Raw genomic sequence first — 16,770 nt, 5'->3', positions numbered from 1 at the left:
AGACTTAGTGACTTGGATAATTCCCATTATATTAATGAAAATGACCCTCTGAAATATTTAAAGCCTCCACCACAGGCTTGCTGCCCCCCCTCCCATCGCCAGGAGGGTCAACATGTGCAAAACGCCGCAATAAATTAATAATGTACGACGTCCCGCCACATCTCACACCCCGGATTAACAGGCCTCATGCACGCTTATTCAAACAGATGAAAAAAAATAACTTTATGTAAAGCTTTCCCCTCACGAAGGCAGATATATGGATCAAATATCAAATAGACGGAGATGGCAAAAGTACACACATCCTTTACTCAAGTAGAAGTACAGATACTTGTGTTTAAAAATACTCTGGTGAAAGTAGAAGTACTGACTGAGCTTCTTTACTCAAGTCAAAGTAAAGAAGTATGGGCTTTGAAATGTACTTCAGTAAAAAGTAACCATAACTAGCAGCTGTTTTAAAGAGTACCTGACCTCCCTTTATATTAATAGAACAATAATGTCATTGTTAGCTAATGAATGTTTCCATGGTGACCAACGGCAACATGACAACGTTTTCATTGGTCCCTCTTCTTTAGAGAAGACCAGGAAATGATGGATACACGGATCGTGTTCAAATCAATAGGCACGCAATGACTCGAAATAATAATGATCACGCCACCAAACACACATTCAGACTAAAGGAACCAGCCTGTTTGGAAAATGAGAGAAGTAGAAAGTACAGGTATTTGAGTTCAACATGTAAGAAGTAGAAAGTACAGGTATTTGAGTTCAACATGTAAGAAGTAGAAAGTACAGGTATTTGAGTTCAACATGTAAGAAGTAGAAAGTACAGGTATTTGTGTTCAACATGTAAGAAGTAGAAAGTACAGGTATTTGGGTTCAAAATGTAAGAAGTAGAAAGTACAGGTATTTGTGTTCAACATGTTAGAAGTAGAAAGTACAGGTATTTGTGTTCAACATGTAAGAAGTAGAAAGTACAGGTATTTGGGATCAAAATGGAAGAAGTAGAAAGTACAGGTATTTGTGTTCAAAATGGAAGAAGTAGAAAGTACAGGTATTTGGGTTCAACATGTTAGAAGTAGAAAGTACAGGTATTTGGGTTCAACATGTTAGAAGTAGAAAGTACAGGTATTTGTGTTCAACATGTTAGAAGTAGAAAGTACAGGTATTTGAGTTCAACATGTAAGAAGTAGAAAGTACAGGTATTTGAGTTCAACATGTAAGAAGTAGAAAGTACAGGTATTTGAGTTCAACATGTAAGAAGTAGAAAGTACAGGTATGTGTGTTCAACATGTTAGAAGTAGAAAGTGCAGGTATTTGGGTTCAAAGTGTAAGAAGTAGAAAGTACAGGTATTTGTGTTCAAAATGAAAGAAGTAGAAAGTACAGGTATTTGTGTTCAACATGTAAGAAGTAGAAAGTACAGGTATTTATGTTCAACATGTAAGAAGTAGAAAGTACAGGTATTTGGGTTCAACATGTTAGAAGTAGAAAGTACAGGTATTTATGTTCAACATGTAAGAAGTAGAAAGTACAGGTATTTGGGTTCAACATGTTAGAAGTAGAAAGTACAGGTATTTGGGTTCAACATGTTAGAAGTAGAAAGTACAGGTATTTGGGTTCAAAATGTAAGAAGTAAAAGTAAAAAGTCGTCAGAAAAATAAGTAGTGGAGTAAAGTACTGATACCAGAAACATGTACTTAAATACAGTAACGAAGTATTTGTACTCCACTGCTTCCCACCTCTGCAAATAGATAACCATATGTTTTATTCTTACACATGCACACACATATCTATACCCCCCAAAACACATGCACACTCACATGAAGAAACACAGATCTATACCCCCCCCCCCCCTAAATGCACATACACAATGCCTCCAGGGTAACGCATGCACTGACCAAAACATGTGGGAAATCAATACATCTTTAAAGGATTCTCCAGTGACAACTAACCCCCCAGGGCTTTTTGGATGAGATTTGTTTCTGTCTCGTCTCCATGTTTGCTCTTTTCTTCCTTTCCCTTTGTGCTATCTCAAAAACATTGTTTGCTATTATAAAAAAGGGGTCAGTCTGCTTTAAACTAGAGCCGCTTTCAGACAGTCTAATTTAAAGTGTCTATCGCATGTCTGAACAATCACCCTGGTCACTTTATTGGCAATCTTATGAGGTCAGATGTTGTAACACTTGTCTGAACTGAATGCATGAAAAGGCTGTAGAAACATAAAGAGATGTCCAATACATGTCTTTTACTGTCTTTTAAGATTATTGTGATGAATGTATTATCTCAAACATCATCTCTCAATAATACAAAAACAGTCAAATAAAATCGGAAATTATATCAAAAAGTACAATTTTAATATTATGAGAGAGCAGTAAATAAAAACGATTCAGGAGGGGTTAAAAAACAATAGCTTACTGAACAGTCTCTTCCAACTGCTTCTGAGTAAATATCCAGAAAAACAGCAGGATCAAATAAACAGTCAGGACAGTTCAGCCATTATGAATCAAAGTTTCGTATTTATAACTATTATTATTCAAAAAGTAGTCCTTGGTGTTTCCTGATGGAGGAAAAACTAATGTTTTTGGTCCAAAGCTGACGTTGAATTGACCAGACTTCTTTCTGCAGATTGATATGACTGCACATATTCCCTTGAATCTCCTTAGCAACGGTCTGTTCTCCTTAGCAACGGTCTGTTAGCACAAATTAACAACCTCTGGTATTCAACTAAGCCTTTAGTAAAAATACTTAAAAACATGATGTAAAAATGTAATTATTTCCCTTTAAAGAAATCTATACTGATGAAATACTGTCAGATCATGCAACAAAGACCATTTACTCTGTACAGCTTATCATGTTTTATTAAAGTTGGTTATAGTATCTTTAAAAAAAGAATTGTATTTCATGGCATTTCCTCTTCTAATTTGATGTAGTCACTTCCTGTTTGTCCAGTTCTGGTTAGCCTGCTTACACAGAGCCCAATTTCATATACACCCCCTCTTGAACAACATTAAATACCTGAGTACCAGCAGACACCCATGTTGTGTTAGGGGTGCATGCAAACACGGCAACACCCTTTAAAACACAGCCTAAAGGAGGGTTACGGCCCAGACCAAAATCACTTGTAATAGCATGCCTGAGGCCGACTAGCCTTTAGCTAGTCTTGTCTTTTGGGAGACAACAGACGGTTTCTAAGTGGCACGCAGAGCAGAGACTCTTTAAAGGCCTTGTGGGGGGTTCACTTCCCTCACCTGTATAATTCTCCATCTCTTATATTGCTCTTTTGTACTTCTCCATTAGCTATGAGCTAATCGACCCGTGCTAGCTTACTTGTTCAATTATTATTAGCCTGCAGGGACCTCTGAGCTTTAGCTCTTAATCCAGTGTGACATTTAAGTGTCTTCTAGCAAAAAACAAGCAGAGAACGCAAAGATGAAGCAGTGAAAGGGTTGATGTGTTTACTGTCCAACTGCCGGGCTTAATGTCAAAGCCAAGCCTAATGTAACCGGAGTGGGAGTTCCCCTCGAGGGCGGCTTGGGTGTCGTTTTTCTGGACTGGATATGAACAAAGTGCCTGTCACTCAGTCCTGTCCCAAATCCTCTTTTATCCCTTTGTTTGCCTTTTTTCTTCCCTGCGGTCGGTGTGTGAGGATAATCCGAGACTAACCCGTTGGTTCCAACTTTCTCTTTCTCTCCGTCCTCACAGCTCCTCTCCCGACTCGTCGTTTCTCAAACTCACGGATTAAATTCAGTGACTGCTTTGGATTGATGTTTCTCAGTAAACTGAATCCTTTTCCAGACAGGTATCATTTAGAGCAGGGGTGTCCAAACTGTTTTCACTGAGGGCCACAAACAGAACAATATATGAAGGGCTTAGCCGCTCACTAGAGTTGAGGTTTACTGCCTCATAAGTTCAGTTATATGTTAGCAAAATCAATCAAATACATTGTGCTTGATATTTAAATGCTTTAAGAAACACAACAGCCTATACACATCACAGTTTACCACAGGGTTTCATTTATTTTGTTGGCAGCTCGTTCTTTAAAATAGAAGCTTCAGATTGCTTATACAAATATGAAGGGTATATTTCAAGCTTGTTAAGTAAATAAGTTATTGGGCTTTTTTTTATCAACTAAGATTTGTTTGAAAATGTTTTCAACTTCAATTAATTGAATTTATTTGAAAAGTTGGCTTATTAACACATGAATACTGTGTTATATATGTTTGTGTTACATATATATTTAACAAGTACTATTATTACAAACACAAGTTTCATTTGTGGGCCATATTTCATTACACGTTTTGAATTAGCTGAGGGCCGCATTTGGCCCCTGGGCCGTAGTTTGGACACCCCTGATTTAGAGGTTGTGAAAAGACACTTATTAATTTCTGTTGATTAAATATTCCTCTATTGTTACGAACATTTTATGACATTGAACTGCAACAAGCTCAAATTGCACTGAACACAACCTTCACAGCTGGTTCATGCAAACTCTCATCTACTCTTTCCATTTCTATCCCCTTCTCTCTCGCCCTTTTCACATCCTATCCTCTTGCCTCCTTTTTTTGTCCCTAGTCTCCTTCCAGGAATTGGTCCTGGCCTAATTCCCCATTACTGAGATTGATGGACAGAGGGATCACTACAATCTGTCAGGCTGTAGATAACTGTGAAACAGCCAGGATGTACAGGCGGCAGGACTGTGAACACAACCCAAATACATCAATCCCATCAATCTATTGTTAGTTAATGTGAGTATAAGAATGTAGGATAGGTTTACAGTCAGGCTTTGAGTTGCTTATACAACAAAATGGATTATAAACATAATCATAATTTAGGTTGAAGAGAAAAAAGGATTACGGTTATTTAAACGGGTTGTTGTATTGTAATAGTTATATTCTGTATGCTACTATTTCAAACGTGTCCAAAGTGAAAGAAAGCACTTTCAATACGAATTTCATTTTTTCTAATCACTGATTTTGTTAAGGCGATGCTAAACTGACAATGTCCGTCTTCATGTCATCAAAACAAACATTAAACGTACATAATACAGCTATTACAATAGATGATATAACATCCACTGACATTGTGATTTAAAGCTGCAGTGCACATTGAGCCTGTGTGTGTTTGTGTGTCAGACCAACATGAAAGCTCCCACTGTCCTTCAGACCAAAAATAGAGCAGCAGAGAAAGCCCTCTTTGTGTTTGTTCTGTACAACAAACAGGACACTTCCACAAAGTGACCGCAGTTGAGCTTCTGTGTGACTGTGAGTGTCCAGCTTTTCCCAACACTTAAAAAACCCACAGATAGAGCAGGTATGAATGAACAACAGCTTCATAGTGCACTAGGATTTAAGAACAATGGCCTTCTTATATTGGCTTCTTACCAATTGCTTATCAGTGTGTGAAACCCATCCTCCTGATCGTACTCAGTAGAGCCAGACAGAGAGTATTGTTTAACTGAACACACATATTGTACCTGTCTTAACCCTTAGATGCCTGAGTGACTCTACACTCTTTCATAAGTGGGTCAAAAAGGACCTGTATTAGAATAATATGTGTTTTTATGCCATTTTTTATCATTTTTGTTAAGAAAAATCACTTGTATAATATGTAGTATTATATTTTGGTTCACACTAGAAATATTAAATGTTTCACTATTTATAATTTTAGACATTTTTTTTACATTTTGAAAAAATACGTTTTCCCAGAGGGTTCCATAGAAAATGCATGGGGTAGTAATACAAAAACGACCATTTCTTAAAATTTAAATTTCAAATTTGAATGGCATGATATCCAAAAGAAGTTTGAGGAATAGCTGGAATATGAAATGACAAACATTTTTCATTACAAAGATACTTCAAGAAAACCACCTCACCGGGTCAACAAAGACCCACTTATGCATCTAAGGGTTAACTATGAGTAGAGTGTGATGGTAAGAACAACAGCTCATGTTGTCAGACTCAAACTTTAAAGCAGGAACTCATTCTTGAATGTTGTAAAGAGCCAAATTAGCAACTGTGACAATCTAGTGGTTGCTTGATTAAAGCTGCTCAAACATGAAGCTTTCTGCAGACTGGATGCTGATTTGATTTGTTTTCCACTAAATCGCCTTTTAAGTCAAGGATAATGTGAAGGGAGGCGGTGCTTAGCAGTAGGTGGATTTAAAATGATTGTATTTATTTATTTTCCATTTACCGGTCACACTGCCAGAAGACCCTTGATCAGAGCAATCTCTTTAGCAACAATCTGCTCTCCTTAGCAACAGTCTGCTAGCGATAAAGAGCAGACCTCTGGAATGTCTCTATTGACCAATCAGAATAGAGTATTCAACTCAGCCGGGTAATCATTTCTGATAATACTATGAATACTCGTGTTTTACAGCAGAAAGCAAACTGACTTTTTTCTTAAATGGAGATTCAAAGCTCACATAGCTCAAGCTTAAACATTGTAGTCAAAACAAAAACATATACAAATACACCAGAGGCCTGTACTACGAAGCCGGATTTTCGCTTAGCGAGCTAACATCAGGGGAAACTCTGGGTTTTCGGTCCTACGACGCTGGTTCACTTCTTAGCGGGCTAGATCTCCATGGTAACTTATGCTGAAGGGCTAGCCTGGTCCGGAATCAACTGACTGTCTGAACGTGAAAATTAATAGAATATCACCTCCTATCTTCAGAGCAATCTGACTATTATAACATTAGCGTTAAGAAAGCTTATTTAAATATCTGCCACAACATAAGTAACCGGATCAGAGTAACATTACGTACAGTCCGCGGCCCTGTGAGTGCAGACGTCGATGTGTCGAAGCGTTGACACATAACTAGATAGGGCAAAGCTGGCTTGAGTTAACGAGTTGATAACCAGCGTCGTAGGACTGCTTAGCGAGAGCGCGTTTGTTTTGGATTAGGTAAGCCCAAACATATCCAGGTTATGTCGAACCGGCTTCGTAGAACCGGCCTCAGCTGAGTCTTATTTTCTTAACCAAAATACAACTATTAACAACAAGAAGTCATGGACACAGCTTTAAGATGTTATTTCTTTTGTCATTGTGAATCAAAATCCTCATTAAACTCAAACGAGATGTTGAAGAGACTTGAGGCAATGCAAACCCACCAATACTCTAAAACAGGGAATTGGGAATGACTGACAATGTAATAACCGTAAAAGTCTGGCAACAACCCGCAGAACCTCTGCAACCTGACAGTGAGTTGTGTCGCAGATTGAATGGATGGTAAAGCAGGATGTCAGTAACTCTCTACATGATCTACACGGAGGGGTCGCTGTAAATCAAATACTAATCTCCAGCTGACAGGTACTCACAGGTTTGGGCATCTTTCTCCTGTCTTGGCCCGTCCCCTGTTGATGAGAAAACTGAAAGAAGTCGTCGTCCGTCTTTCTGCCTTTCTTCAGGGCAGCAGCGCCTGAAACACAGCAACAAAAAAAACAACAATCAACAAACACAGAATTCAGATTGAGTGTACCTTACAAGCTGTCATGCAGTGTCCCCATAGCACATCTTTACCAACATCTAACGGTCAAAAAGCAAGATTCAGAGTAAATACTGGGAGAGATTAAGATGGAACAGTAAGAGAAAGTACAAAGCAAAACAGAAAAATGTATAACATAGTATAAATGTTTATAGGAATAGAAAGACACTCCACATTTAATTCAAACATCATCGATTATTTTCCCTCGCAGTCTCCAACCAATCAAAGAGTTCAAAGAGGCCTTATTAAGTTCATGTTCAGGTGTATATCCAGTATGTAGTGTCTCTACTTTAAAGAGTCCTCTCCTGCTGATGTTCAGGTGTATATCAGTATGTAGTGTCTCTACTTTAAAGAGTCCTCTCCTGCTGATGTTCAGGTGTATATCAGTATGTAGTGTCTCTACTTTAAAGAGTCCTCTCCTGCTGATGTTCAGGTGTATATCAGTATGTAGTGTCTCTACTTTAAAGAGTCCTCTCCTGCTGATGTTCAGGTGTATATCAGTATGTAGTGTCTCTACTTTAAAGAGTCCTCTCCTGCTGATGTTCAGGTGTATATCAGTATGTAGTGTCTCTACTTTAAAGAGTCCTCTCCTGCTGATGTTCAGGTGTATATCAGTATGTAGTGTCTCTACTTTAAAGAGTCCTCTCCTGCTGATGTTCAGGTGTATATCAGTATGTAGTGTCTCTACTTTAAAGAGTCCTCTCCTGCTGATGTTCAGGTGTATATCAGTATGTAGTGTCTCTACTTTAAAGAGTCCTCTCCTGCTGATGTTCAGGTGTATATCAGTATGTAGTGTCTCTACTTTAAAGAGTCCTCTCCTGCTGATGTTCAGGTGTATATCAGTATGTAGTGTCTCTACTTTAAAGAGTCCTCTCCTGCTGATGTTCAGGTGTATATCAGTATGTAGTGTCTCTACTTTAAAGAGTCCTCTCCTGCTGATGTTCAGGTGTATATCAGTATGTAGTGTCTCTACTTTAAAGAGTGCTCTCCAGCTGATGTCCAGGTGTATATCAGTATGTAGTGTCTCTACTTTAAAGAGTCCTCTGCTGCTGATGTTCAGGTGTATATCAGTATGTAGTGTCTCTACTTTAAAGAGTCCTCTGCTGCTGATGTTCAGGTGTATGTCAGTATGTAGTGTCTCTACTTTAAAGAGTCCTCTCCTGCTGATGTTCAGGTGTATATCAGTATGTTGTGTCTCTACTTTAAAGAGTCCTCTCCTTCTGATGTTCAGGTGTATATCAGTATGTAGTGTCTCTACATGTCTCCATGCTTTAATGTTCAAAAAGCTCTTTATTTTTCTCATACTGCCTGTGCTGCAGCACCTCTTTTCACCCTCTGTCTGAAACCAGAGCCCAGTCTGCTCTGATTGGTTAGCTGGCCGGCTCTGTTGTGATTGGTCAACCGCTTAGAGATGTCCCGCCCCTTAGCCTATCACGTACAATGTGTTGGAGCCTATAGAAGCGAAAGTGTTACATTATGTTACAGTAAACAAATGAGTCCAATGGAAGCGTTTCGGGAGGGGGTTAAGATTAAGGACCCTTGACCCTTGACCTCCTTACTGTAAGTTTTCTGATGTTTGAACATTGTGGGTTGGTCTAGAAGTGCACGTCTGCTAAATGACCAGAATTTGAAATAGAGAGAAAGCTGGCAGGCGTCCCGAAGGTGCAGATCTTTGTGATGCGTCAGGACAGAAATAGACCTTTCTCAAGTGTCAGCGCTGAGAATTAAAGCAGCCTCGATCAGAAGCTCAGTGTGAGGACACAATCTAACTTAAAAACACCTTTACTTGGTATTACACACAACGGTGGATTAATAGGCTTGATTCAAAGTGTTATTGTTATTATAAGCAGTCTTACAAAAAAGATATTCAAGTCATGGAAACAATGGTTGGATTTTAAAATCAATTGTTTCTTTAGTAACTTGTTTCAGTAAGTCAAAGATGCTGATAGATATTATATTTGTGCTGGAGTAAACTCAAATGCTTTTGAGTTTCTTTTTCTGGAAAAGAAACCTGGACTAATGTAATATTTAAAAAGATACATTTGAGGACTTCTTCTGTTCTTTAACTACCATATCTGCCTGGTGGGTTTTGTATGTGTGGATAATTGATTGTGTTTTTATCTAAAATGAGAACTAATGTCATGTTTTGATGTGTTTAAATACTAGGGGTGGACTAGTAAACACACATAACAGAAGAAGGTACTACAGAAAAATGTAGGGGACACAACTTGTACTATTGATACCCAGATGAATTTGTTGGACCTCTGCTTTAATGATCTGTTGTGAAATGATGGCAACTCTTGCTCATACAAGTTAATGTAGGTCAGAGATGTCTTGATGCCTCTCTTACTGTCCTTAATGTTTCCCTTTCCATTTGGATCATATTCCTGACTTAGAGAAAGGGGATTTCTTTCTACATATTTGAAATGCTTTGAATATTCTGTAGAAAATCTGTAAAAGTGGTAATCACATCAGAGAGCATTGAGATACTCAGCCGTTATTCTCTCTTTCACATTAGAGAATTCTCTTTGATGTGTCACATAGCCGGGGGGTGGGGGGGGGGGGGGGGGGGCACGCCCTGCGAATCAATGCTCAGCGCAGTCAGAACCTCCATCACAGATCTTTTGGGGCCCAATCCAGAAGGTATGGGGCACGGGATATGTCTTTGTTCCCAGTGAGCGCTGGCAATCACACCGACCTCATTGTCAAGACACAAAGCAGCTCAACTCACCCAGACATGATTTCAACTGTCCTCTTTCCCACTTTCACACCAGAAAGGGTTGAAAGACAGAGTGAACTTTGTTATAAAAACAGGCTTTCTAGTTTATTTTTCTAGAAAAGAAACCTGGAATAATAATAATAATAATAAATTATATTTCTATAGAGCTTTTCTTGAACCCAAAGACGCTTTACATTTGGGAGGGAGGGTAGACAAAAAAGAAAAAAAGAAACAAAACAAAACAGAAAAGCAGGAGGAAGTTGGTTGAGAGGGTGGGGGGGCTTATGGATATACAAAGTTGAAGAGGTGGGTTTTGAGGCGTGACTGGATGTTATTATGTTAATGTTTTTTAGTTTGTTTTAAGGATTTGTGGTACCAAATGAAACACGACATTGCCTAAAAGATATACGGTCATTCCACTTGTTTCACACTTTTATTATTTGTTTGTTTCTGTTCTTTAACTAACCTATATGCCTGCTGTGTTTTTATAATGTGTTCTGGTTTATCTAAAATGAGAAATAATGCCATCTTCTCAACTAACCCAGAAATGATTTCAACGGTCCTCTTTACCACTTTTACACCAGAAAGGGTTGAAAGAGAGAGTGAACTTTGTAGGAAATCAAATATCTATATTTCACTAAATAATACATGATACCACACCCATCTTAAAACGTAGCTTTTAATTCATTTTGTATCAGTAACAAAGGGAATAATACACCTCCAAAGTCTAATGTTTCCTGGTAGTGTGGCCTCACCCAGAAGAAACCGATCCTGTCTTTGTACCCGTTTTAATATCAGCCCCACATGAGTGAAGACACCAAACCTTTATCAGTGACTGTCCCTTACCTAGAACTTTAATCTCTAAAAGGCAGTCGACTTAATACAACTTCTCAATATTCAGCATCGCCGGTGAGAGTGTGAGGAGCGGAAGAGTGCACTGACGGGAGGAAATAGACTAAGAGTCAGCAAGGGGAGAACTCAAAGCCTGCCTTGACCCATTTACCTGCAGCCGGTGAGGCAGAGACGCTGAATACTAAAATAACTGACTGACTTAAAGCTGTCCCGCTGAATGTAGACAGTTAGAGATGATAGCTCAGTACGAAGGGCTTTATTAACCATGAAGCAGGTTGTTTAATATTTAGAGGAAGATATATCAATCTGGACAAAATGCCACTTCACATGCAACGGCTTTATCCTTTCTCTGTCAATACGTCAGGTCTAAAAGCCGATGATAACATCAGCTTCATTCAGCAAGGTGAAAGTCATTAGTATCTACAAAATGCAATGGAGTTAAATGCCACACGCACACACACACACACACACACACACACACACACACACACACACACACACACACACACACACACACACACACACACACACACACACACACACACACACACACACACACACACACACACACACACACACACACACACACACACACACACACACACACACACACACACACACACACACACACACACACACACACCTTAGGGTGACCTTTAGTGTGTAGCTGAAAGCATCCGGAGCTTTCTTAAGTAACACAGCTCTGCTCTGTTTAGCAGCCCACTGCCTCGTAAACCTGGAGCTGTAAGCCTTCAGGGTGTGTGTGTGTGTGTGTGTGTGTGTGTGTGTGTGTGTGTGTGTGTGTGTGTGTGTGTGTGTGTGTCCATTCAGGGAAACCAGAGGGTCGCTCCCAGGCGGATACTGCTTCCAGGTCACCATTCATGCAGAGAAAAACACTCCTCTCTGTGCACATTACACTCTTTCATGTCTCCCTGTCTAGGTTTGTTCGAGTGAATGTCAATACACTGTTGCATTTTACACACACACTTTTACGAAGTGTCCTTTGCAGATTCATCCTCTTCATCCTCTTCATCCTCCTCCTGTGCATTACTCTCCCCTTTAACAGCGCGTTGGGAAGAGGTAGTGAATACTATTCTGAATCTCCTCATCAAGGAAACCAATTGTATCTTTAAAATACCAAAACATTGCAGGACCGCTGCAACTCACAAATTTTGAATACAGGTTGAAGACTTTTCTTTTTGTTGCTGCTTTTAATTTAAATATTAGACCAAATTCATGTTAGCTTATTATTTTATCTTCTATCATACAAACACACAACTTCCAACAGCTGTTACAACAACAGGAAACCCTACCAACTGATTCTTCTAGTGTAAGGAGGATAGTGTTGGTCAAGCAGCACACATGGCCTGTCCAGGGTGTGAACTCACATAAACACAGAATACAGAAATAACGCAGCCGCTTTAATGTAAATGTAACGCTGTTCTGATGCCACTGAAAGGAGGTAAAGATCAAGCAGAGAATTCCTTCAATGCAAGTTAAACTGAATTCATTCGAGGCAAACAAATAAATAATTGAGCACAATATGTCCACTTCAAACAGATAAAAACAAACGCATTGATCTAAGTTCACCTAAACCTACACGAGTAAATAAACCTCTGTGATAAATAATGCTCTTTCCACTCTTGGCTTGAATAGTCCAATAAGAATAAAGGGACAGTTAAGTCAACATTAATATTCATTTAATCAATATTTACTATATTAAATATTCACTTGGCTTAACAGACGGTGACAGACAACGCTGTTTTAAGAGCTGTTAAAATGAGAGGGCATCCGACATGAATGGCATCATCGCTGCAGTCTGTTTGGACTCACTACGGACGCTTTAAAAGCATTTGGTAGATAATAATATGCAGATGATATTCAGTGTTTTGCTGAAGGGCTGGTGTTAGATTGAACACTGAGATTATACTCTGCATATGGAGACGAATAAAAAATCTAAACATGAGGTTCTGAATCCCAAATATCCAACCCATTCTTTCCAATGTTCTTTAGTGACTCTGCCTGCTGCTTAATTGAACATTTCTGAGCAGCGTCACATGAATGACGGACGCAGATATCCAAACAGAAAGTGGGAGGAGTCAAACAGCAGAGACAGAGAGACAGGTGAGGGACGGAAAGAGACACTGGATCGTGTCTGTGAACCTGCAGCGTGATGGGAGTTGTGAAACTAAAGTGTTCGCTCCCTGCACCGAAACTCAAACACCTGCTTTGTATCTTTGGGCTGCAACATATTTTTCTATTATTATTGATGATTCAATGATTTTTTATAGATTAATGATTTATATCATATAAAATGTTAGATAACGGCTGTCATAAAAGTGCAAATAGAAAATAGAAATCTGCTAAAACAATAAAACAGCAAATGTAGAAGATGTATACAAAAAAACATTAAAACAAATCTGAGAGAAAGAAAGGGATATACAAATGACCTCCAAAAAGCTCAATGAGCCAATATACTATTCAGTATCACAACCGACAGTGTCATTGTAGACCGGTGTCAGACAGTCTCACAGCAGCAGCTGGTGTGTGACGAAAGCGTCAAGATTTAGTCGGCTTCATCGGTAGAAAGATATTTGGCTAATGGTGATTTGTTACATTAATTACTATTAAGGCGTGTGCAAACGTGCAATACGTATTCTTAACCTCTTCACTGTCTGCTCTATAAAACAATACTGTATAGATATTGCTTTATTAAATGAGTTCAAGGTCAGGGCTAGTTTTAGCCTTTGCAGACCATTTGTATGCACACAATCCTAGAAGAACACATACAGGAAAGGGAAACCCACAAAAAGCTCCTCCAAGTTTTCCAAATCTTAACTCAACACGTTTCAGGTTTTTAAACGTGCACTAAGGTTGCATGACAACCAAAAACAACAGAAAGCAAACAACCCTACAGTATGTATTTATGTAACTCAGGTGAATGTGCCCGATAACATAACATTGTCCAACTCTCACCTGAGGGCATGACATTATTCAACAGGTTACAAAAAAATGGCCTTGCAGAGGGAAATCTAAAACCAGCAGTCAAAGGTATCTGATGTCATGATGCAGCAACCTCTCTCTCAAATGAGTTGTAATTCGGTCCCCAGAGGAGGCGGAGCCAACAGCAAAAGGAGGGTTTGAGTGACAGGGCTAATAGCCAATAAACTCATTTCCTCTGCTTTAATGAGGCCTATCAGAGCCGGCTAACTTCCCTGGAGCTGAAGGAGCATCTGTTTGTGCCAGATGGAGCGCTGCCTGTATTCAGGACCGCTGTTTACGCGCAAAAGCTGCACTAGTCCGTGTTACAAGCGGTGTGATTCGGCGTGGTTTCCAAGGAGCAGGGTAAACTCACACACACTTACTTAGTGAGGAACCGTTTCCATGTACAAACAAGCATCAATCCTGGAAAATGCATGCTTGTTATCATGGTAGAGCGTTCCAAAGTGCATTTATAGTGCACCACAAGTACTTCACAGTCCATAAATATGCCCTGCAAAGCATTCAAGTGACACCATGCTAATGATGTTGTATATTGTCGCTGCTGTTTGCGACATCGCTGCGGGGAGAAAGGCGCTCCAGCAGCAGGACTCGCTCTAAAGTTGCAAACGGCGCCAGAAACATTGTCTCCCCTCTCTGAGCTTCCCAAAAGAGCAAATAATGCACCATGAAAAACATCCACTGAATTTCATCACAAAGCTGTTTACCACCGTGCTCGTCTGGGTGTCCGTGGGATAATTAGCACCAGCACTGACACCAAACTGTGCAAACATGTAAAGAGAATCTGTATGCAGAAACCCCAATATGAGCAGTGAACATTCTGGAAAAAAAGGGACAAGCATCTAATTAAACTTAAGCTTCTTTCTGTTGCATAACATTTAAGTGACACACAGCACCTGAGCGCAAAGTGACACCACTTCACTCACCCTTCCTCCCGTCATAAAACGTGCAAGAAGCCGGTAAGAAACGAAGATGAAGCAAAAAAAGAAATGCACCACGCAGTCTTTCACCTGTGTGAACGGTGCGTTATAACTTATACCCGATACGGTGTTTTGACAGTCTGCTAAAAACGCCTCTAACCGCTCTCCAGCAGCACGGAGAGGAGAATAAATCCCCCGGTTTGAACGGCTTAAAGGAAGGAAAACTCACCTATCGCCCGGCTGCGCTGAGGATGTATCCGGCTGTCACCCCCCCAGCTGGCAGCTGTACTTTATATATCCACAGCGAGGGTAAAAATAGAGCTTCCCGTCCTCTGCGCTGTTTACCGGGCACGGTGCGTACCGACAGTGATACTGGAGACTCCTCCGCCAGGCTCCCACTACCGGAGGAGAGGTACAGTCAATATGGCTGACTAACTTACCGTACCGAGGCGTGGTGAGCCTATAGTCCTGCAGACTCCCCCCTCCCTCCCTCACCCACCCCGTGACTGACGGTCCACAGAGAGCCTGCTGCGGAGTGCGCACCGGGGTACACTGTATCACCCCCACAAAAAGGAGATTATAACAGAGGTTCTGGTATGTGTCAGTTCTCACTTTAGCTCACCATTGATAGAAGAACTCAGATCCTTTATTCAACTAAAAGTAAAATAACGTTGGACTGAAAACACTTCACTACAAGAGTATTCGTATTCAAATTATCTCTCTCTCTCTCTCTCTCTATATATATATATATATAGTTGTAGTATACGTAAAACGTACTGCATACACATGTCATGTGTTTTTGATGTAAACAGTAGCTGGTGGTAATAATTGTAGAAATACAATAAATGTTCCAAAATGTAAGGGAGTAGAAGTATAAAGTAGCATTAAAGGGAAATACTCAAGTAAAGTATGACAAAAGAGTACTTAGGTACAACAGTACTTGAGTATGTACTTTGTTACTTCCCTGCTCTGTAGCTCAGTGCTGATCATATAGGTGTCGTTAACACTGAGGACGCATATGTCCTCACAACTTTTTGAAATGGCTGATGTCCCCAATTTCCAAGCCTAATGTCTTCTTTTTTTTAAATGGAAAACAGCTTGCACCAAGACATTTTTGCAAAAAAATGAAAACACTTTCAGAATTTGCACCAAAAAATGGTATCAGAAAATGGTTTAATGTAAACAATACACACATTAAGTTCAAGAGTTTAATTCTCAGGTTGGTTTCAGAGGCTTCTACTAATGGTTCAACATTTGTTACCCACACTTTTCATTTTCTGCTGTCTCCCTCTCCTGAAGAAGCTCTCCATTCACCACCGCCTGCACATGGGCTTTATGAAACTAGATGTGTGTTAAAACAAACCCATGAGGCTGTGAGGAGGAGAGATGTGTCATCTTCGAGTGACGGGCTGCTGCCTGAATATGCTTCATGAAAGGCAGGTTTTCCTATCAATAAATAATCCTAAATATCTTGGTTTCTTCTTTCCTTAGGTCACATTGTTCTGGTGTCTTGAATAATACACTTAAGCAAAAAAACCATCCTATTAAATTGTATTTTCTCTTGTATTATTTGCATTGCATTTGATATTGAGGTACTCCAAAAGCAACATAAAGTAATCAGGATACATTACTTTTATATTTTGATACTCCGATTAGGATACTGATTACATTGTCTTACAGGTTACTAGTAATTGCAACAGAAAACCTTTTTAAAGTAACCCTCTAACACTGAATCCTTCTGCCCTTTGCAAGGCCACGTCCTCCCGCTGTCAGTCACCAGTGAGTTCAGACAGAG

At 39.7% G+C, this 16,770-nt stretch overlaps 1 protein-coding gene across 1 annotated transcript in view; it reads right to left on the bottom strand.

The window, feature by feature from the left end:
• The window catches only part of LOC307028572 (radixin), a 41,310-nt gene extending 25,863 nt beyond the window's left edge, over positions 1-15,447 (bottom strand). Inside the window, exons 1-2 of the mRNA XM_079663718.1 lie at positions 15,205-15,447; positions 7,318-7,418 (exon numbers count right to left, since the gene is read on the bottom strand). Coding sequence (XP_079519844.1) covers positions 7,318-7,329 — 12 coding nt within the window. The 5' untranslated portion in view covers positions 7,330-7,418; positions 15,205-15,447. The remainder of the gene's footprint in view (positions 1-7,317; positions 7,419-15,204) is intronic.
• Positions 15,448-16,770: the final 1,323 nt, after the last annotated feature.

The sequence above is a fragment of the Notothenia rossii genome (assembly GCF_949606895.1).
Source record: "Notothenia rossii genome assembly, chromosome: 2".
NCBI classification, from domain to species: Eukaryota; Metazoa; Chordata; class Actinopteri; order Perciformes; family Nototheniidae; genus Notothenia; species Notothenia rossii.
Note: the sequence above shows the minus strand (reverse complement) of the source record. Positions and strands in the feature narration are given on the sequence as shown.